The sequence below is a fragment of the Parambassis ranga genome, chromosome 1, assembly GCF_900634625.1.
Source record: "Parambassis ranga chromosome 1, fParRan2.1, whole genome shotgun sequence".
Lineage (NCBI taxonomy): Eukaryota > Metazoa > Chordata > Actinopteri > Ambassidae > Parambassis > Parambassis ranga.
The window spans coordinates 13,278,265-13,302,168 of record NC_041022.1 but is presented as its reverse complement, the minus strand read 5'-3'; the positions used below and the strand labels follow the sequence as shown (position 1 = coordinate 13,302,168).

General features: G+C 39.9%; 2 protein-coding genes across 3 annotated transcripts in view; one reads left to right on the top strand and one right to left on the bottom strand.

Moving 5' to 3' along the window:
- rab11fip4b (RAB11 family interacting protein 4 (class II) b) overlaps positions 1 to 16,188 on the bottom strand; it is a 46,048-nt gene extending 29,860 nt beyond the window's left edge. Inside the window, exons 1-3 of one of the 2 annotated variants that reach the window (XM_028407170.1) lie at positions 15,960 to 16,188; positions 13,506 to 13,593; positions 12,158 to 12,228 (exon numbers count right to left, since the gene is read on the bottom strand). In XM_028407170.1, the coding sequence (XP_028262971.1) occupies positions 12,158 to 12,228; positions 13,506 to 13,593; positions 15,960 to 16,112 (312 nt within the window). In that variant the 5' untranslated portion in view covers positions 16,113 to 16,188. Of the gene's footprint in view, positions 1 to 11,042; positions 11,145 to 12,157; positions 12,229 to 13,505; positions 13,594 to 15,959 lie in introns of those variants that run through there. The other variant, XM_028407185.1, reaches the window with a different exon arrangement.
- Positions 16,189 to 18,270: 2,082 nt separating this feature from the next.
- LOC114438461 (uncharacterized) lies at positions 18,271 to 23,747 on the top strand. The gene is made up of 11 exons (XM_028409832.1): positions 18,271 to 18,418; positions 18,652 to 18,797; positions 18,882 to 19,044; positions 19,508 to 19,885; positions 20,179 to 20,460; positions 20,550 to 20,573; positions 20,711 to 20,803; positions 20,888 to 20,918; positions 21,025 to 21,074; positions 21,180 to 21,214; positions 23,450 to 23,747. The coding sequence occupies exons 1-11, from the start codon at positions 18,355 to 18,357 to the stop codon at positions 23,531 to 23,533; spliced, it is 1,350 nt and encodes a 449-aa protein (XP_028265633.1). The 5' UTR covers positions 18,271 to 18,354; the 3' UTR covers positions 23,534 to 23,747.
- Positions 23,748 to 23,904: the final 157 nt, after the last annotated feature.

Below are 23,904 nucleotides of genomic sequence, written 5' to 3'. Positions count from 1 at the left end.
ACACATAATATTACAGAATTAGGCTCCATGGTTAGGAAATGTAAAGCTATTTCTAATGAATAGGCACAGAGGATAGGTGTTTAGAATTCTTCATCCTTTAAAGCTTATTAGGTTGCCATTCATACAGTAGAGGCATAATAAGGCTCAGGAGATGTTAGCCACACTACCACATAACATCTGGTCTTCATCATTTACTGATGTAGGTTTTGTGCCTCCTGTACTCTTGTCTCTTTCATTGTCTCAACTTCTATAACGATCTGGTTCTCCTAGATCACTTAGTCCCATTTTATCTTGATGTTTCTGAAACAGGTGGAGCTGTGAATGGTGTTCTGTTTCAGAAAAAAGAGGGTGAGACAGGATTAATGTATTTGAGTTTTAAACCGGATGATAAACTGTTTGATTAACTATTACATTCCACAGCATGGATTCCCAGAATGGATCTCATTTTAAGAGTTTAGACTTGGAAAAGGTGGAGCAGACTTTAGGCCTAAAACATAGGTATGGTGCAGTATATCAATCATAGTTACAGGGAAAAGTGGAAAGGATGAAACTACAACCTAAAACAAAAATTGGCTAAAATCTGTGCACAGACCAAATTTATATGGGTTCAAGTATTGTCTATTGTATTGATGTTCTGTTAATAACGCCATATAATGTACACCCTATGAGCTTCTTACAGGTCGACAGTTTCCTGGACCAGCTGGCCGGCTGAGACTGAAGAAGTATGCAGTATGGTATTAATATAAACCATAATATAATGAATTTAAAGCTTTGGTGTTAGTATTTGTATTAAAGGAGAAAGGAGAGATGGAGAGTCCAGAAGGAGCCACACACAGCTGAGTGGGTCCTCCTGAAGGTGATAAAGAGAAAGTGGTCGGAGCCAAGGTGGACAGGTCCTTACCAGGTGGTGGAGCGCACCTCCCACGCGGTGCGGCTGAAAGGCAAAGGAGACACCTGGTATCACTGGAGCCAGTGCACCCCAGCTACAGAACCAGGGAAGAACGCTGAGCGACATCCAGCAGCAGCAGGAGGAGGAGAAAATGAAAGGGGCAGAATAATCCCCTGAAACCAGGAGTGTGACCAGTAGGTAGTCTACCCTACTTGGTTGAAGAGGATGAGACGGTGAATACACATACATGAGCAATCATCAGGATCAGCGTGGGACTAAGAGTGATAGGCGAAGTTAAGCGCATCACTCCAACTAAGGGTGATAGGCGAAGTTAAGCGCATTACCCCACCAGGAAACGAACCACAGTCATCAGTAAGGTCAGCTGTCGAGAGGAAGGTCTAAAGTTTCAGGAGCAGAGGTTCTAGTTCCTGTGTCAAGAAGACTCCGGCTGACAAGATGGGACTGTGGGGTAACTGGAGGGTGTTGGGAGCTTGTGTTTTCATGTCTGTAGTTAGTGTATCTTTGACTTTATTTTTGTGTGTACATAATTATTTTGTCAGTTTTCCAGGATCCAATGGTAAGTCAAATCCAGGGCCCAGCACACGCAGGGTGAGGAGAGCACCAGGGACAGGAGGAGATGCATGTGTGAGAAACGGGGAGGTATAGAGTTAGACGACTATAAGGGTTCAGAGTTCTCTTTTATCTTTGATTTGTGCGCAGTAATCAACTGCGGGGGACATAATGTGTCGTGGAGACAGTATGGCGTCTATGTTTGTGGATTGGGGTGGCAGCACACAAATTGGGCACCTAAAAAAGCTAAAACCACCTCAGGCGGGCGGATCTTGTTCAGTGGGTATTTCCATATACAAAGAGATTGGAGCTGCACGCAGAATCCATTATGTTATCAATTACTGGCCTGGACCACAACCCTTATGTTAAATCTTCTGGAGTGCCTGGCCAATGTTGGGACTCCCAACCCGACATTGTAGTCCATAAGCTCACCCCGTTTGATGTATTAGCGTTATCTACTGGATATGAGGATGATAATATTTGGTTCAGATGGATGGTAAAACAGGTGAGGGAGCAAAATATGTCAGGTTGTGTTGCCTGTGCATCAGCGAGGCCCCACCTGTGCACTGAACCTGCCCCATTATATCCAGACGATGCATGGGGATCTGGTTTCCGACGGTAAGGTCACTAAAGCTTTAGAAGGTTTGAGAACTCTTTCCAGTACGTTACATGAGCACTCAGGGATAGATAACCACTGGACAACTGGCTGATTAGGGTGCTGGGACCCTGGAAGGTGGTAGTATGGTATGTCACTAATCACTTTTTTTTGCAGCATTCTTGGGTATTTTGACTATATGTGGTTGTTGTTGTTATATTCCCTGTGTGCACTGTTTAGGTTACAGGTTAATTGTGTCAGCAATTGAAAAGCAGGATTCAGGTTTTCATTCTCCTTCATATCAGATGCCTCTGCTGGCAGCAGAGGTGCCCGTGCCAGGTGACGACGAGGAAGATTTGTTGTGAGCTCTTATAAGAGCTCAAAAGAGGGAATTGTTGGGTGAAAGAATTTATTCTGCATGGTGTTAACATGCAGTTTGTTCAGATATATAAGTATTCATGTTTATATGTGTTTAGCGCTTAATAATGTGATTTTCATAAGTGTTTATGTGTTAGGAAATTTTATAGAAAATCAAAGTAATTCGAGGATACTGAATGTATTAATAAGTAATTTCATAGTGTGTCATATAACGTTGTTTTCTGCAGTTCAGGCTGTGGCAGATGAGATCAGTTGTTTTTCTGCTCTCTGGAGAGAGCTCCGGTTGGTACGAGATGGTCATAAATTCAGACTAAGGACAGCAGCACCTTTGACCTGATAAAAGCCAGATTCTAAAGGAATGTGTTTTTCTCCTGAGTACCCAGTTTATGGTCACCCCCAGATTGGACTCACAACCTATGAGATTTGAGGAATTGAAGTTTTACCTTATTTGGCAGTAAACACTAATGGTCTAGTTGCTGTATGAACCAGGGTCTGCAGGGGGGCGGTAGATGCCCCTGTGGGCCGGCAGGCAGGAACGCCCATGGGGTATATCAATGTGTGAATTCCATGTCCAGGGGTTGTTGCATTGTTCGTTGTTGCTGTGTGGTTGTTTGTTCTTGTTGGTTGTCCTGTTCTTGTGTTGTTCTTGTTTGGTTCTGTGTGTGCAACAACCCAGAGCTCTGCGACTCAGAATTTGCCTCATTGTTTAATAAATTATAATTTTGAGACCAGAATTTATCCGCTCCTTCCTTACAAACTAATTCAGGGGGTGATCAGAAGGAAACAAGGGGATTTTCACCCCGACACTGTGCACACACCACCTTCAACTGCTATGGCCAAGAGGGTCATATTTGGGTTTACTGAGCAGTAATGGGATGTCATCTCTTATTTTAAACTGATGAAATGTATGTATGTTTTAAAGAAATAAGACTGATTTCACTCTTCCTTCCTAATTCACTGGAGGAGGGACACTTCACAGCTGTGTGAGTTCTGTGCTGCAGACTGTGATGAAAGAGTCGCCCCAAACAGAAAATAAACAGCTATAAATGATGGCAAAGCAAAGTGTCCATTCGCAAACTGACACAAATAAAGAGGGCTGCATAAGCACATACTATACTGACACACACATAGTAAAGCCAGAGCTGTGCATGTATTGATTGCTTCTGTAGGTGCCATTGCCTCTGTTTGAACACAGTTCAATTATTTAGTTGGTAAAGGTCACACTTGTATTTCTAATGACAACAAAGTCAAATAACCCACCTTGCACCTCTAAAGCAGTCAGAATATATATATATATATATATATATATATATATATATATATATATATATATATATATATATATATATATATATATATATATATATATATATATATATATATATATATATATATAAACTGTCACATATACTATACTTCAAGCACCACCAGAGAGTGTAAACATCTGACACTTCCTGTTTTCCCTGTTATGATAAACAGTGCATTTTGGACTTTAAAGCATACATTTCCAGGTGGATGTGGAAGTTCTGAAGTTCTCAACAGTGATTGGAAAACAACACGGCCACAAAACAAGTCCCTTAAGTAAAAATACATTTCCGCCTGACTGCCTATGCATCTCAGTAAGTATGTGCCACCACCTACTTGGATTATTGAATGTATTAGCTTCCTAGTATGGGAACACAAAGAAGCCAATTCCAGGTATGCAGTGCAGCTATGTAAGTTAATCCTCCAACTGTGTGTGAGTGTCTAAAATCTCGTGCTTCATGCTCCCCTCCCAGCTGCTGCTGGCAGGGGGTGACCTCTGTCCACTAACAGACAGTCTGGTCCTGTGGCAACACAAACACACACAGAGAAAGCTAAACTCAAAGCCTGCTCAAAGTCAGAATAAGGTCACATGAACTTCCAGAATGTCTAGTTAAAGAGGAACAGCAGAATTTAATTCCACAAAACCAGCTTCCTCTTTGGCTCTGCCTTTTCTCGTCATATCAGTTGTTGACAGCACCACACGCTAAGAAGTAATGTGATGTGACGTGCTCATATCAGCAATAGGAACGTTGCTAAAATGTTTTGTTTTTTTTACAGCTGCGGAGGAGATTAGAAGGTGTAGATAATGCAAGTCTGTTCCTAATAACAAAAAAAGAAGAAGCCCAGGGACACACACTGCATCAACATGGTGAGACTGGCTGAGGTAATCAAAGCCCAATGAAAAACATCATTTATCAGAAAGTAGAAATGAGTGTGTGTAAGAGAAAACACAGTAACAATCCAACATTAATAATGCAAAAAAAAAGTGCACAGCACACATTAAGCTGGAAAACAGCTTAATGTGTGCTACCAGCTGTTATATCCACTGCTAATCAGTAAGATCATGGAAGAAATTGAGTGTGTGCACACAAGAGAAAGATAGAGAGAAACAGAGAAAGGGAGGGAGGGTCTCAGTGTGAACGAATGTTGTTTCTGTTCATTAGCAGTCCTCCCTTATAGCTGGGCAGTTACAGGATAATCATGTCGGCTCGGTGGCTGTGTGTCCTTGACTGTCATTGGTGGGACTGCTGAGCCTTGTTTCTATTCCAGATAGTGTGTCTGTATAATGTGTGTGTGTGTATTTGTATGTATGTTTATGAGACTTTCAAAACTTTAATTAACTAAGCCTCACACACACATGCCAAAAGCTGTGTGCCAGCGTTGTGTTCTAAAATTAACAATGTGTAATTCCCCTACTTTCCCGCCAGCCTATTGTGTACCCGGTTTAATTCTGCTGAGAATCTGAGACAATAAGGGTGCCACCCTGAGTTCTGTGTTTTTTCCCTACCTACAGAAAAGGGACTTCCAGCTAAGGTCTATAACACAACTCTGCATGTTGAAAACTGACATGACAACTGAGGGGACTGATGAGGCATCTGTATGTGACAAGTCCCTGAAAACAAACACAAAAACGTTCCATGAACACATTCAAGGTTTGCAGGAATAGGCACTTAAAAAAAAAGGATCAGGATGCTGTGCTGCATTTGTTTATTGATACTATCCATCGATCACACCATTGCCTGCATTTTCTTGCAAGTCCACAGTATTGGGTTGACCTGCTGCTTTTCTCAAGGGTATTTCAAAATGTCTGCAGTCCTAAAGATAATGTGTAGTGCCTTTGTCTTATTATCAACTTTTGAAAAACTAATTTTAATTGTAGGCTTAGGTTTGTGTGTGTGCGTGTGTGTGTGTGTGTGTGTGTGTGTGTGTAAGCCATTGCGCCTGCTTCAGCTTGACCATATCATTCTATCCTGTTTCCATCTGGTTAGGAAGGCCTGTGACTGATTCGGAAGCGAGACCTGATGAGTGTCACTTGTACTAATGGGTTCTGTCAGTCACAACCACAGGCCAAACAGTTCACCCATTAGTAAATTAGATAAAGGTGTAATCTGTTTTCTGACTCTGCTCTTCTCTCAGCCTTCTGTTTTTGTCTGCCTCTTATCTTTCCTTTGTTTTCTCTCTGTTCTGTTTCAACTTTTCCCCTCCTCATCTGCATTCCATCTGCCCCCTTATCTCTTTCCAGACTCTCATTCCCTAACATCCATCAACGCACACCAACCCGCCACAACCCATCCATCTTTCCTTTTATCATTTTATGTATGTGCCCCTAAATCCTTGACTTTTTCCTCCACTTATTTTTTCTTCAGCTGTCATCACCACCCCATCATTTTCTCTCTTCTCTTCACTCACTCAGTCAGACGAAGACCTGCTCACATAGTCAGTATTCCCATAGCACAAAAACTCAATATACTTAATCAACGTAATATATACATACAACAATTATCAATAGATTCATGCTTTTGGGCATACAGTATATTGGCAGCAGCTGGTTAATCCACATGCTACACTGCTACAGAATCTGGCTGAAATTCCACAGTACTTTAAATTCTGCATCAAGTAAGATGCCATATTTTATGTATCGCTCTGCTATAAACCCGTCTCTTGCTGTGTCACCATTACTACACTACACACTGTGTTGTAAACCTTACTACAAAGGATAAGTAGCCGCTTTAAAAAGATGAGTCAAACCCCAGCTGTTATACAGAGTGGGTATTATTAAAATAAGTACATTTTCAGACAGTACCTGGAAGACATTCAAAGTGCTGCACATTTTTACACATGTAAAATGGAAAAAGAGATCTTCAGAGCCCAGACAAATTTTACTATCCATACACAGGGCCAATCGCAGCATGAAGTGTGTGTGTAAATGTTACAGACCATACAATCTTACATTCTTACAAGTTTTATATATCAATCCATGCATAGAATATATGCAGACATTATACCCCCCAAAAACTTGACAAATTAGAGAGTTCAGACATTTGTTCTGAAAACATCTGGCCAACCTGACACAGAAACATTTAGGTACCCTAAAAAACAGTTTGATTGGAGGAACAAACTATCAGTGTCTATGATGGGTTAAGCAAATGATGACACCACAGACAGTTGTTACAACACACCGACTGGTTCAAACCACTGTTGTTTAGCCACAAGGCCTGAAGACTGGACTATCATGTGACATTTGTAAACAACCAACATGGCTACTCCATAGATTTCTTTGCTCGGATGTATTATAGGTCTGTTCAGTGGTGCTCAAGAGTATTTTGCTTTGTGTATATGTTGAAAAAGCCTTCCAAGTTTTAAAAATGTAACTTTGGTATGATTTTATTCAGGGAAAAGACAAAGTGATTAATAAGAACCGATGTAATATAACCAAGTTAAAAGACATAGTTAATTAATTAACCTAAAGTCCTAGGTTATATAAGAAATTATAAGTAAATGTTATAGTGATTGAACTGAACTGAATGAGCCTTAATCATACATCATTATCATTCTAAGGTGCTCTCCAAGAGTGTAGTTTCTGGTTAAGAAGGCTATAACCTGAGCTTACCTTATATATATATTTACTATATATGTCAGTATGGCTCAACAGCAGCAGCTGAAAAAAGGTCTATGCCATTAGCACACATCACAGAAAAGGCACACACTGCCAGCACTCTGATCACAGGAAAAATTGAAAATCTAAAAGACAGCTTGTCACAATGTGCCGTCACATCACATCATGCCAGATGCCTCACAATAGAGCATCTCTTAATTTGAGGTTTCCATGGCTGTCGGCGCAGCCATGATTAAAATGAATTGGTTTTAATGTGGCAGGAAAGTTCCCTATGTTGGTTTCAGATTGTCCAAACATCACATGTCATGGATCTATCCAGTAATGCACTTGGATACAGATACAGTTTTTGGCACTCTACTCAATTTGGGTTTGACATAAGCATTTCACATTAGATTCTCTGGATCCCCAAGTACACCCAGGCTGGCTTTGAGATGTGGCCCCTCCATGTTCTACATCTGCCCCATTTCTAAAGGCCCTTCTAACCAGGGTATGCTGGCTGAACAGTTGCACAGTTACTGGTATTTCTGGTGGGATAATGTGAAAGAGGATTGGTAAAAGCCTTAAAAAAATAAATAATGTTTTAAAACATCTCCCTTGACACTGCTATAGTTGCCATCAAGCCACATGGGGACAAATCCCTTCAAAAAGTTCCATCAGAAACTGAACTACTGCACAGTACATGAACAGAAACATGAACATATTGTAAACAGTCTGCTGTTGACCTTTACTGAAACTTCTGCAGAGAGCCCCATCACTCACAAAAACAAACACAGCTCAGAGAAGGGATTGTCAAATGAGGAAGTGCTAATGTTGCACAGTGACAGAGATGTTACCTCTGCTGCACAGTGCAGCTTAGCTCGATGTCCCACCGCGCACAAACAATGTCTAACAACAAACATGCCCTTTGTACTCTCTCTCATTGTTTCTTTCTTGTTCCCTTTTCAATTTTGCTTTGTTTATCTTTGTTTCAACTTTTGCCGTTCTTATACTCTCATGACTTTTATATCTCGTCTCAGTTCTTTAATCAGACCATGAAATGACTGGAGCGACTGGCAGAGCAATCTCCTCCTCGCTGTTCATCTGAAGTGCTGATGTGGAGGATGATGGAAGAGAAAAAAGACAGATAAATCAAAGGAAGTGTAGCAAGGGGACAAGCAAGGGAGAAAGGGAAGAGGAATTTACAGAAAGATACAGAAATGAGGCCACTGATAAAAGGAAACATTAGAGGGGAACCAAGCTCCAGCAAAACAGCAAAGGGTAAAGCAGAGCATGAGGCAGTTATGGGAAAAAACATACATAGGCGATGCCCTCTAAACCACAGAGTAATGTATGTATAAAAGATGACAGGAGAGAAAAAAATACAGGAAAACGTAAAAAAGTCACACCTAATTTTTTTATGTTTAACCCGCAAACCACACATGTAAAGTCCAAACATTAAAATCAAATTCTCTCTGATGATAACCCGTGGAGGATGCCTCTTCACTGAGAGCACAGAGATCAAACAAAACAAGCCGGAGATGAAGAGGAAGTATGGGGAAAATTAGACAAGTTTTGACAGGAATGCACATTTGTGAGTGTGAGACTTGCAAGGAACCATGAGCAGAAAAAAATTAACATCTCTCCATGTGAGGACAAATATGGTGTAAATTATTGATTATTCTTTTTTTGGCAAATCTAGGCCACCACACAGTTATCTCATATTTTCAGGAAGAGGTCTGCTGTGTGTAGCTGGGGGAGGCTCAAGGTAGATCGACTGTTCCCCACAGTGAGAGGAGCCAGGTGAGGTGGTTCAGCTCATTAAGACGTTCAGGTCGAGAGGCCGACTGTCCATCCAAGGATGGATAAATGGACTTTATGGCCTCATTGTCTTTGCCCTTGAAAAATGAGCTGTTCCACTGAGTGTAGTGTAAGGAGTTGGATGCAGTCTTGTGCAATGCCTGAACAGAGACACATCTTTATACTGCTGCTCCAGCTCAATGTGAAACAGCACAATAGTGTTCACCATAACTAATTCATAAGGTAGTAAATGTGTTAAAGACATGCTGCAGTAATATGCTTACATGCCAGATGTTGGACAGTGCATTAAAGACAACATGTCCATTGTGACAATACATTTGAAGACAAAGTCCGTCTTTTGCTCCAGTCCATAAAATGTATTATTTACAGCCTACTTTCATCATATTGATCCTTCTATCTCTGCCTTTTTAGCTCACGAGCTGAGCATCTACGTTAAATCAAAACACACACACACAAAGTCTGTGCACAGGGGAAAGACTCAGCATGGCCGAAGCAGGTGCTGAAATAAATGTTGGCATGTAGGAAAGACAGATTTAACTGCAGCAAGCACCTGGATGCTCACATACACGTGTGTGTTGTGTGTGCATGTGAGACTGTAGCAATGTGCGAAGCCAAGCAGCAGGAGAAGGCGAGCTAATAAATCCTCTCCTACAATGTCTCTTGAAATAATGAGACACTTCTCACCTTACTCCCTCTCCTCTTTTACTCCCTCACACTCTCACACACACACACACACACCTTGGCAGGGTTACCCTGGGGAGCTCTGGGATTCCTCTGTCTCCATGCTATGGCAACACAACACTAACATTTTTTTCCACAACTTGGCATTGTGTCCTCAAATAACTAAACTTCTGCTGATCCCAGGTAAACGTTCAAATATGCAACTTATTTTCATCCAACTACAGAGAATCAGGAGTCTTTAATGCAAAAATGAGGTAAGAAAACTGGACAAAATACCTCCAGTATACTCAGGAGGTGTTAATTAAGGAGTTAATTAAGGGTAATGAAGTTCTAAGGAACGGTACAGGAAATCGTTTCCACCATCAGACTCTTTAACTCATCTGTAATTGTGACTAATGCATCATCTCAGGGTCAGGTGCACTTCAAACTTCTCAGTTACATTAACTGTGTATGCATGTCTGCTGTTATGTGTGTGTATATAAGACTTTTACCTGTATATATTGTATGTACCTGCAGATTATTCTCTGTATTTACTACTACAGTACTGAAACCAGTGTAACATCAACTGGCTGCAGCAGCTTCCACTGAGTATACATGCCATGGCTACTTCATGCAGCAGCACAGACCTTAAAGGCATTTAACTTAAATGGAAAACATTCAACAAAAGAGAGGAAAAGTATTTATGAACATAATATTTCAGCAGTGAGAGCCGTGTATGATCGCTGTAAAGGAGCCTCTATGCGGTTCAACTTTACATCGGATCAATTATGTATATAGGCCAGGCCAGTTTGTTCTCACGTCAACAGCTGTAAGCAGATCTACCATCACTTAAAAAGGCACCAAACACTGCAGAGCGCCTAGAGTTTATATAGTTATCATTAACTCTGAACTGGGAAGACTAGTAATGCAACTAACTACTGGAATAAGCTGCCACACAGGAGTTACCTGAACTAACCTGAACCCTGAATATTTGTGATAGTTTGCAAACATTTCCTGAAATAAACTGAGCTTAATATAATTTAAAGTCATCTTAATCATCAGAAAAGATGTTAACATTAGTCAATTTAAGCTTTGTAAATAATATCATCCTAAGGTACATTTATGTTTTCATTAAATTTAAAAACACAACATATCATTTGTTGCATTAATGCAAAAAAACAAACATCAACATCAAAACAGCCTGTGATACCTTCATCAGCACTCACACCTACCTATTGCTGTGTGGACAAAATGATGAGCAAAGGAATCCTAGATCAAATCACACACATCTTCCTGGAGTCTGAGGTTAAATGACTGCTACCAGACAATTATTTATATGCCATGTGTCACAAAGAACAGCTCAAATAAGGGAGCCTTACCTAAAAAGGGAAGTGCTTCTGTTCTGCCCATCAAAGACTCAGCAGGCAGTCACCGTGTTGTATTACAGACAGCGTGAATATTTTAAGAGCACTTCTCCTTTTGTATAATGTTTTACTGTACCAATGGCAGCAAAGACTTAACTTCTCCTACACATGTGGCATAAAAGACAGAAACACTGCAGTTTATAACTTAAAGTGAATGGAGAACAGAAAACACACAAACCTGAAAACTAATGCAAACTGTTGCACACAGCACTCCATAAATGTACATTAAAACGGTTAAAACCATCAATTAATGCCAGAGCTAATATTTCAAAAGTCTAATAATTACAATTCCTATTATTTCTGTAATGTGTGGTATAGCGCTGATTCATTTTATCTCAATGTATCCCGACTTCAGTGTGTATCAAAAGATGAATGGAAACAGCAAGAAGTTACATATAAAATCAAAGATGGTCATTAGTCAGCTTTGTAACTAAGCTGACACAAGTTATTGCATGATTTGATACACACTTCCTGCACCGGTTTATGTCTGGTATGTTATAGGTAATCATATCATTTGCAAACATTACATAGCTACTGTATGTAATGTTGTACTACAGAGCCGTGGACAGAATGTTTGGAACAGGTATGAGTAGTTTTTTTTTAGTACCTAACTTAATATAAGTAATGTTGATATTATTTCTTCTGTTTGTGATGCTGAAATGTCTAACGTCTGTGTCTAATGCCTTAACATCTGCTGCTGAACACTACCACCAAGTGGACAGGATGGTTTGGCACAAGCTAGAGGTCCTAGAAACTCCAAAACTGAAAGGGACTGGGGTTTAAGATAATAATATAATATTATAATACATAATATTATGGTATCATCTGAATGTAACAAAGGGTGGAAAGATTTCAGCGAACCAGTAAAAGTGAAAGCTCAAGCAGTACTGAAGGATTGATGCAGACGCACACACTGTTCCTACCTGATTGTGACTCTTAGCTCTCACATATGGGCCTCTGATGAACTGTGCTTCATTTTTTGACCTGACATGGCCTGCAAATATAAAAAAAAGGTGTGAATGACTGCATTGCATAAACCACATGCTGCTGCCTCACTTTGATAGATGCAAAAAGCACTAACCAGAGTGAAAGGCTAAAGTGGAGCTTGGGCCAAAATGGAACAAATCAGTTCAGACAGAAAGTTAAGCACAACGGTTAAAATACACGTTGCACACATGTTTTTATATTCTGCTGTAGTCTCCACCAACTGTGGTGGGAAATGTCGCCGATAAATGCTCACCAGGTAGATCTGTGTTTACTGCCTGTTGCTGAGCTGGTAGTTTACACTGGGATTGTTCCTATGACAGTGGTCACAGTTTACCAAAACAGTACAAGTATGGACATAAAAAGTATGTTATGATGTATTAAAAAAAAAAAAAAAAAAAAAAAAATCTTATATGCAGTCACCTAAAAGGTTTTTTTACGTGATGACGGAGGTCAAAGATCATGGATGTGATGGAAAGTTAATGAACATTATATGCTGTGTATTCTCACAGGTTATCATCCTATTATTAATGCCCGATCAACTCAACAAAACAAAACCAAATTAGTTTCACTCTAACTCAGTGTTATAAGACAGACTCTGTCCCCTATCCTGACTGAAGTGATTCAACTGTTGTGGATAGTCTGACCTGGTCTTACAGAAGCCCTCAGTGTGTACAGAGAACAGCACTGCAATAAAGCGAATATGTGTTACTGCTAAACTATAATCTACATATTATGTAATCATGCAATATGATTTAGAATAAAGAGTAAGATCATTCAAACACATGCCCATAAATAAGTATTTCATACATACAGTTAACAGCTGTATGTTTGTGTAAAACAAAACAGAAAAGAGGGACTGTTAAGCATATTTATAACATTTATTTATATTTACATTGATCGAATTGAATGGATTTTTTTGTAGACATAAATGTGACTATAGTCGCATCATTTAACATACTCAAAGGTACTCAGAGAGCTTATGAACAACTTAAAGTTATTTGCATGGAGCCAGGTTAGAATCAAACTGCCAACCTTGCTGTTAGATTGCTCACCTTCTGAACCACAGCCACATCAAATGTAATATATTTTTTCTTGTTGTAGTGCTGTCTTTGTGTCCCCTAAACAAAAACATGTTCAGGGACTTTTAATAGATTCTCTTCTCCATGACTTGTTTCTGGTTTAACCTCTTTGTAATGCTCACACATGTTCAAACACTCAAACAGTCAATCATACAGACACATGCGAAAAAGAAAAAAAAAAGTAGTTCCATTACGAAAATCTTACCCGTCATTGTGAGAACACCACAGCAGAAGTCTTTGTAACTGACCCTCCCATAAGAGTCTGTGTGCAGACATTTGGCCAACTTCTTCACCTTCAACACAAAGAAAGAATGATTGCCGTCAGGGTATTTTAAACATAATTCTTAATTTACTGATAGTGTACAAAAAAGTAGCTGAAAAAATTAAACTTATGCAAATGTACTAAAATCTGCAGCCTCAAATCACTTGGCAGTGATTTGGACTGTCATGGGAAATGTTATTACCATTTAAAAGAAAAATTACACTATTATCAATTCAAAAATCTAGTATTTATTACCACGACTCAAACGGCCACTTCTGTGTGTATTCATATTTATGTGTGTGGCTGTTATGCAGCTCTCTGCCTCCCACTGCCACATGTTGCACCAATAAAAAAAAACACACACACACAATTATCATTACATGACTCATTATCACCTCCAAAAGTCCTTCACAGAATTGCAGAAGATATAACAGAAGATATATAACAGCCATACCTTCCTGTAAGATGCTCTGCAAAAAGCTTACATGTGATGTTAAATCATTATAATTTTATTCCAACAATAAAATATAAACTGCAATAAATATCTTCTTTCAGCATCTTTAAACAAGAATATATTCACTTACATGGCTTTACTGATAAAAACAACATATGTCCTAATTTGATATTGTGGACTGAACCTAAACAAAGACTGGAGCCAAACATACATTGTGTGCATTGAAAACATTCTTCACCTGAAAGAGGCTCTATGACTTATTGAGAACGTTTAAACATTTCTGTGTTCTGTGTACCAGTCGACCTACTGTGTAGGTCGACCTACACAGTAGGTCGACTGGTGCTGTTCAAGTTAAGTTAAGGGTTTTCTGACATCGGTTATTAAGGACAGTGTGAAGGGGAAAAACGAGGTCAGAGGAGGAAACTGGAGGATAATGTATGTGCGTACACATTTGCATGTGACTGTACAACAGGGAGAGAGTCACTAAGTGTGCACAGTATAGTAGGTCAGGTTGTCACAGAGCAACCCGTGGGATTTACACATATAGGACAAAGACATGTGAGGGAAACACACGCAGTGAAACTAGCAGCAGCTCTGTGAATTCATTTTGAGTCAAAAACACAAAAGACTGTGAGTTTGTGTGTGTACAGCACAAGGTGTCTGTATAAAATCCTCAACCGACACACTACATATATACATATACAGGAATCAAACAGTCACAAAGTGCACTGTAATATGTACTGCATTATACTGTACAGTGTCTTCCAGCATGTAGGTCCTTGAGTTATAAATTGCATTCACTTCTTCTTATGAACCCATTTCCCAGGTCAGCGCAAAGCCTCCCTCAGGGGCTAATCAGTGCCTCCACAATGTTCCTGCTGACAAGCAACACAACGCTGGGGAGCAAATCAAAGATGCTGTTCAATTACCCTGACATGCAGTGAGCACCAAGGGCTGTCCATGCAGAGAAAAACATCTAAATAGTTAAATCCTTATTTTATTCACGAGACATCGGCTGATGATAATTAATATTTTAATTTCATTTTTTTTAATTTGTGTGTTATATTATTAGTGTTTTTTTATTCATGGCATTTATTTCACACTTAAACTTGTCACCTGCCACGTTTCCACTGAGCTGAACTGTGTCAAAGCCATGAACAGGTTCACCGTTTGCTGTTTCACTGGCCAACATATAAACATACACGCCCACATAACTGACTGATCAACTAGTCAATAGATCAGATCACAGCAGGCTGAATAGAAGACATCTCCTTTTGAGGTGTTCAAATGCAGAAATTGTATAAATAAATTAGATTTTTGTTCTGTGATTAAATATTTTTAGGCTTGGCATGACGAGACAGAATCTCAGACTGTCGCCTTGCAGTAAAATGATCAGTTTGTCTAATACTCATCATTTTCAACTAGTTTATATGATCTAATATAATCAATGAATCATGTGAATTTAAATGAAGTTGTGACAGTACAGACATAAGATGCCTTTAATGTGCTGCACTGCAGACCGGTGTGATATTGAAACTCATTTTGCATTTACAGATCCTTGTTTAAACCTAACTTTCAGGTCAGAGAGGTAAAATAACAGCAAACTGTTTGGCCTGTGGCTGTTTTATCCACCAGCTGCACTGCCAAGGAACAAAGACTGCTTGGCTTTAATATAGAAATATTAATTAGGAAACTCCACTGAAACAGAAGCTCCTCTCTGGGTCCAGCTGAGTTCTTTCCAATTAGCTTCATGTGCCAACAAATGAAATCCGAAGTTCTTCTTAAGCTTTTTTTCCCCAGCAAACATCAGTGTGAAAGTCCCTAATTACAGACTGGAGACAGGAGCCTTTAGTCTCAGAAAAGTCTCATATTTAGTTACACAGTTAGTACTTTCCACTTTGATGGATTCAGTTGTGTGTGTGTTCCACTGAGCATGTTCTCACCTGTTCCTCTTGTCCAAACTGGGCTCCCAGCTGCAGCAGGCGTTCAGCGCGGATAAAACCGTCCGAGTCCTCATCACACACGTCGAACACTTCTTTGAGACTTCTCAGCAATGACAGCAGGTGCAGCGGCTCAGCGCCGCAGTCCCCATCCATCGCTTTGTTGCTTTAAATCTAAACTTTCGGCTTGTTTTGGCTCGACGTGACCTGCAGCAGCACCACCATGTTGTTTGGAAACAGGCTGCCCGCGTGTGACACATGGAGCTCGTGGATGTTACTGACTGCTGCGCGCGCGAGGAGGGAGGAGGGGGGGGGGGGGTGCTGCTGATGGACGGAAAAACCCGGAAGTAAACTTTACACTCAAAATTCCACATGTGCTGAAATATTTATCAATATAAATGTATGAATTAGTGCATTGGAAATGAATGTAAACTATTATTTTAAAGTAAGAAAATAAATAAATAATAAATAAATAAAAAATGTCAACGTGCAGCTGCTCTAATATATTGTACCTGTTTTCCCCATGTGCTATTGGACTATATTATTTCTCTTTTTTCCCTTTTAGCCAGAAAGCTAAAGAACAAACATCCTTCAACAAACACAATTTCACCTCTTGACAGAGGAAATTCGGTTCTACCTGCCTCTACTGTCACCTTCAGGCAGCTGCACAGCCTCAACATAAAAGAAGCACAGAAGTAACACAGTTAGTATGCCAATAACAGTTTTTATGGAGGACAGACACATCTCCACACAGCCCCTCTTATATGCAAGTATGGAAATTAGGGAACTATTGTGTTTTATTTTGAAAATAGCCAGTTTTCTCTCCATGGAAATGCTGAAACAGATTTTCTGAGCATATAAAAGCCAACGGTCTCTTAAAGACGAAGCTGTTGTAGTGTAAGGACACCTTCAAAGATCTGATATAATATAGAAATCTAACTAGAAAAGGGCATTTCCTGAAAAAAATGCAAGTTTGATTGCTGCAGCTGCAGCATTGCTTTGAATGCTGATGTGAAGGATTACTCTGAACTGCTGGAGAATCAGAGCAATTCAGAGCTTTGTATGCCTCTGTGTGTCAGCCTGTCACCATGGTAACAGCAGAGGAGACCTAAAAAACCACTCCAACTTTGACAGCCTGGCATGCGGAAACGATCTGGAATTAGACAATTTTGAATACAAGTTTGATAGAGCAGCATCTAATGAGCGTTTCAAGACTAAAATGGAGTCTGTAGCGTGAAATTTGTAGGAGGAGATACATTTGGCAGATGACCCTCGTTGAAGGGCTCTCTCATAGACTCCCATGTTAAAAATGACACCGAAATCTAGCCTAATATTTGAAAAAACTTGAAGTTGACCCGGAATGTCCTCTGTGAGATGAACATTTTGATAGTTGAATGGCTGAAATCGGTCAATGTATGCTGAAGATACGCTGCGCCAAAAAACTTACGGAAGAGTAAGAAAGATAGAAGAAAGAAAGAAAGAGGGGAAAGAGGGTGAAGAACTTGCTGCAATCAGCAATGCAGCAATCAAACTAATAAAGAAATCTAACTCCTCCATGAACCATGTTCCAGTTTGGATTTGTTGATACAGTCTATAAACATCGGGTTCCATCCAACAGTGGACTAATGCTTCATCCGATTTGCAAATTCCTCTCTGCTTCCAGCATCTGCAGACAGGCCTGTTACAAATTCAGCTCCTCTTTGCATAATAAACATTTTGTAGGGTTTTTTCAGACCAGTTTTCTTTGAAATACTTCTTATGCTCTATCCTCAGAGATGCAAAATCAGATCAAGCTTCCTACAATATTCCCTGAAGAACCATGCTTACTTGAATTGGTTGGTCTGTATTTAATCTGTGTTGATGGTGGCTGAAAGGAGATGCAGTAGAGAGGAAAAAAAACTGCTATAAACAGGATGGGATAACCCCTGTGGTGATCCAACATGGAACAATGTTTAAGAATATAAACCTATATGAATGGAGGCCATTTTTGAGAGTCAAAGTAGAAACATATTTAGGAATTGTCAGAAACCACAGCTGAGGGTCACATGACTTGTCTAATACAAGAATGTCCATGCAGGGACATCTGGTGGACAGATGAAGTATGGCAGCATAGAATCAACAGGATACAAATGTGAAAAAAGTTTTTACACAAAAAACAAGATTATCATATGATCTTATTACAAAATATGGAATGAAGAAGTTCCCATTGAATAGGGGTGCTGAAGTCCATCCGGTGAAGGCCAAAAAAGGAAGTGTGTTTATCGTATGGACTTCCTCTATCGCTCTGCCTTCAAGAGGATGTCGCATGTATTAAGAAAACAGATAGAGGAAGAGAGGGAGAGAAAAGGAGAGAGAGAGCAGCCTTTTTTATTCAGTCTTTCTTCTTCTTGTGTCAAGGATGCAGGTTGTTGGTGGTGGACCTTTTATATATACTCTGATACTCACTTCTCTAACAGTCTGGGGTAAGTTTCAGTGTTTTTGTCAATTTGTTTACACCTAAAGCCTCTATATATATATTCACTATAAGAATAAAAACTACAGTGATTGCCATAAACTCTTTAATATGATTTTTAACACTTTGTTTCTGCCTTGTGAAAATTATATTTAGGTACTTATATATAGGTTAATATATTTAGTTATGTCACTGACCTAATTCCTGCTACATGTAACATCTTTGTTTCTTTCTTTTGTGTAGGAGGACTTGCTTCCACTGCCTCTAACACACTTCCTTCACCAACCCTGAGCATCAAACAGAGGTTAAAGGACTCTGTGGTCCTGGTCTGCCGAGCTCCTGAAGGTCAACATGGTGTTGTGTTCATGCTCTACAAGGTCACTGAGAAGGTGAAAAGTCTTACATATATAAAGTTTCTTTAGAGTGATCACTGTGATTTTAATTCTGCTTTTTGTTTCTCTCCTATAATTAAGGTGGACACTCAGGCTCCACAGTCTGATGCAGAGGAGGTTCAGTTCACCGTCAGGATGAAAGATTTGGGTTCAGACCGGACTAACCTTTTCTGCTGTCTGTTCAAAAACCCGGAGGGGTTCTACAGCGCCTTCAGTCCATATTTGCAACTGGAGAACCCAATAGGTTGGTACATGTTTCTCTCTTTTAACATGTGGAAGTGACAATGTATCATCTATTGCATTATTCTAAAAAGGACTTAGTCTGTTTATTCTCCATCCAGCTGTGATTCGACATGTGGTGTAAAATACATACACACCCATCCGCTCTCCTCCAACCTCTCAAAGCACACTCGGATATATGCAGCTGCTCTGTGTGGTTTCTTATTGTCCTCTGCTCTGTGGTAGTTACATCCTGCTCCTCATAGAGAAACTACACACCTACCCACACACACACACAATATCATCAAACAGCCACACGCCCTCTCACAAACACAGAATCATCAAGCACAATGTGCACTGGCTCCTGCTGTTAACAGTTATGGGGGGAAGTTGTTTAGTCATTTGGTAAACCAATGATGGTTGAACTAGTGCACTAGTGGTTGGGTTTATTGTTGGTTTTTATATTTCTCTCCCTCTCTTCCCTGTAGATGACCCCCCCACTCGTCCCATCCCTCCAGTGCTGTCTGTGGAGCCCTCGCCAGGTGCAGTGAGACCTGGAGAGACACTGTCCTTCAGATGCACCGTCCCAGCTCATCTTCCTCTGTCCCAGTCCCAGTCTAACAAACCAATGACCTTCCTTTTGCTGAGGATGGAGGAGCCAACAGAAGTTATGTCTGTTGTTCTTCACACAAGGGCAAGTCAGGAAGCAAACCTGAACCAAAACCTTGAATCACAGCAAGGAGCCTTCACTGTGGGGCCAATGAAAGGAGGGGAGCAGGGCAAGTACGCCTGCATCTACCAGACCCACAAAAGAAGAGGATTAGTTAATTCAACTGTCAGCAATGTGATTCAAGTCAATATTGCAGGTGAGGACAAATGCGTCTGATGCCCTGTAAAATTCTGTGTCTGGTCTCATTGACCAGTTTAGGCAATTTCAATTGCAACCAGTTTAATTGTGTCAAGCATTTGAAGATTTTCCACAGATTCTGAAATTTTAAATGTGGCTGCACTTTAACAGATAATTATTCCCACTGGTGTGCTCAGTTCTCAGTTTTGGTTGATACACAATGTATCAGAAGTGGTTTCTGAAAGGGGAAGGGGTACTTTCTGTTAAAAAAAAAATTAAACCGATTACACCTGTTTGTCTCGATGCTTCCAGACCTGCTGCCAAACCCCACACTTGTCCTCCAGCAGCAGACAGATGTGTGGCATTTGCAGTGCACTGGGTCTGCTGCCTACCCTGGCGCTGTGTTCTCCCTCTACCTGGCCGATAAGGAACTTCCTGTTGCCACTCAACATGCCAGAGTATTTCAGCATCATGCCACCTTCCCCATACCTGTCCAGGACACTCTAGTGGCTCTGTATCAGTGCCAGTATAGTGTGCTGCTGGGAAGCAAATGGAGTGACTCTGAACGAAGCCTCTCTCTGGCTGTAACTAAAGGTACAGTTTAGTTTAAAGTTCTGCTATATATGAATGAGTTATAATTTTAGAGAAAATATCATAGTTGCTTCCCCTTTTTTTAATTTCAGGAATTCCCTCTCCTTCATCATCAGGTAGGCCGGCAGTCATTACAAATGAAGCTCTAAGTTATCAGATAAAACTCATACTAGTGCTAGTGCTCATAATTAAAAGTTGCTTTATATTCCCATTGATTTCAGTGTGTGATAGTAATGACAGTGTGGTTTGTCAGGTGTGGACTGGCCTCTTGTGCTGGGCTCCATCTCCGCTGTGGTATTGTTCCTCAGCTCGTTGGCAGTTGTGATTGTGATGGCACACAGGAAAGGTACACACACCAAATTTCATGCTTCTCTGATCATTCTTCCTCTGTGAAACTTATTGTTTCCGTTCTTTTCTTGTCTTTGAAAAGTAAAAGCAGCAGCCAAAGAAAAGAAAAAAAGGTATTGTTGTTCAATGCATAATGCTACGCTAATCCTGCTGTCACAATATTAATCATTAATAACAGGCCTGTTTTAATCAAAGCTTCAATTTTGGCCACTGTTTTAGAGAGGAAGCACAGTTCTGGATCCAGGTTCATGACAAGGACCACATCGTAGGTGAGTCTTTCTTTCATCCACACTTGACTTTCAGTTGAATATTGATCCTTTGAGGCAGAACACTGCATGAATATTTCCTTCAATATATTTATTCCCTTATTTCAGACCTCACACTCAGGCGTACAAGCTTCACATCTCAGGTAAATATTAACCCTCGCCTAGTGCTAATACAAATTCTCAAAGGCAATGTCAAACATGATTAGGATTATAGAGCATCTATTTATCTTTGTACTCACCTTATATTATATGATTATCACACCATTAACCTGCCACAGCATGCTTTCTTCTATTTCTCCTGCTAAGTTTCTCTCTCTGCAAGAACGCTTTCTTTGCTACTATGGCAAAGAGTGGTTTCTGAACTGTACATTAGAGATAATATGCCACAAACTGGGTGGTATATGTTAACCTTTACACATCGTTCTGCTCATTATGAGGAGAATTTTCAAAACAAACATAATTTTTACACAAAATGCTGACACAGTTTGATCTTCTGAACTGCTGCTGACTCCATACTGATGAGTATTTAAGATGCCTCTGTAATAATGTATGGTGCATTATAGTCATAGAAAACAGTACATTTTAATACATTATTCACATGAACTTATTTATTTATTTATTTTTTATTTTAGATACTGTATTAATCCCAGAGGGAAATTCTTTACGGCTGCTGCCAAGCAGTGTCATACAATGACTAGCAAGGCGCGCCACAGGCTAGGGTGAAGTGTCTTGCCCAAGAACACACAACAGTGACTAGGGAGGAGTTGGGATCGAACCACTACATTTGCATGCCGGTCACTAAACTACCAACAACTACAAAATTATTCTGTTTATGTTAGCTTAGAATCAACTCTTCACATCTCGGGATGTGACAACTAGGTAATGGGAGCTAATTCATCAGCTCAGCCAGAATGGACAAACTAAACAGTGGTTTATATTTAGGAAAAGCATTTGCTGCAACATGCTAATAAATACACACTTAGTATTTTTAGTATTCACATTAGTTAGAAGCTTCAATTGCAGTCCATCCCCACCAGGAAAACACAAGGCCGATGTTTCAGTCCTACAAATGACACAGATGTGTGGATTTCTCCATCAGCATCTCTACATGTCTATTGGGGCAGGCTTACAGGGGCACGACAGAAACGGTTTTCATTCTAAAGATTCACTAGTTCAGTATTATCAATTCAACTATTGTTTTAAGAGGATTTTTAACCCTCTTGCCCTGTTTTTAATATCTAACCTTAACCAGTAGTTTTTGTATGCCAAATAAATGGCAAAACATTAAAACTAAACTTAGCTGCAGGTGAAAACAAATAAACTCATGGTGTCAGCGGAATTGAACCTCGGACTTCTGAGTAAGGGTCATTTTCCTTGTGCTTGCAGCTTGCAGAAACGTTAATGTGTTGTATCTGGCGTGTGTATTATTGACCCGAGTGATGTTGTTTAATTAGTTGCTGGTTTTTGCCTTTACATAAAATAAGTTGCAGGACAAAAATGATCAAGTTACACTTAAACAGTGTTCACCAGGCAGATCATCTGCAGCTTTCTCTTGTAAGTTTCTCTTCTGACTCTTTCTTCTGGAATTTCTGGTATTTCTGTGGCCTCTGTGTTTCTGCTATAGCTTCACAAACAACAGTAAACTTCCCTGATCCCTCTGCTATAAACACAGACACAGACACAAATCACTGCCAATCAACAAACACCCCCTGCCCGAGCACATTGTCAACTCAATCACACATATAGTTTTCCTCATTAGTGCTGTTGTGCAGTGTTTGAGCATGCTTCTCATTAGTTGTAATCACTTTCATTAATGAGCTCAAGATCAAGAGCTCTCGTTACAATAAAGGCTCTCTGCAGGCTCCCTGTCTCTCTCACTCTGCAGCTCTGTTTCTGGGCAGACATCAGCAAAAAGCAAAACGTAACCAGTGGTCAGACAAACAGTAGATGTTTGTCCAGCAATAATACAGAGTATTCAGCAGTAATTTCACTTAAAAAGAAGATAAGAGACACAACTTTCATTGCTCTGGAGTCTAGGCCTTGGTCATAATTGCAGTGAAGATTAAAGAACTGTATCGGTGGGTTAGTTTGTTGGTCAGCAAATGCTGAAAACAGGGTGGACACAAAGAGGAACAAAGACACACTGTGACAGAAAACTTTAACAAGAGAAGCAGATTTTATTTGTGGCACAACAATGTAAGCAACTGTGTAAAAATATCTTTATCAGAATTGTTGTATGTTGTATTTAACCACACTGATAATGTAAGTTGTTGACTCATTTATGTGTAGGTGTAAAATGAGTGGTGGGTTATGCTACAGGAAACTGCACCACGCTTAGATCTTTAATAGGTCGTCTGTATGTGTTTGTTTATGTGCAGGAATGGCCCAGCGGGGAACCTGCGACAGCCTCCAGATCCCCTCTCTGGAACTCTCACTTCACATTCACAACACCAGCCTATTAGGAATAAGTCTCTCTCTCTCTCTCTTTCCCCGTCTGTGTGTGTATATATATATATATATATATATATATATATATATATACTTTATCAGAGGTTATCAATGTAGCATCAGTTGATGTTGCACACCAGGCCAGGAAATCCTGTTTCCTCAGTTCCTATTTCAGCAGTAATTGTACAATTTGACAGGATATGACGTTTGTTTGATCTCGCATGTAACTAACCCATCTGAATCTAAATAGATTTTATAAGTATTTATAAATATGTATGTGGTGTGTGTACTTTTTTATCCTTCAAGGATTATTTTTGACCTAATTGTATGTTAAGGTCTAGGTCTAAGGTTTAGAAGCTGCTCGGCTTTAAAATTAAACATTGAG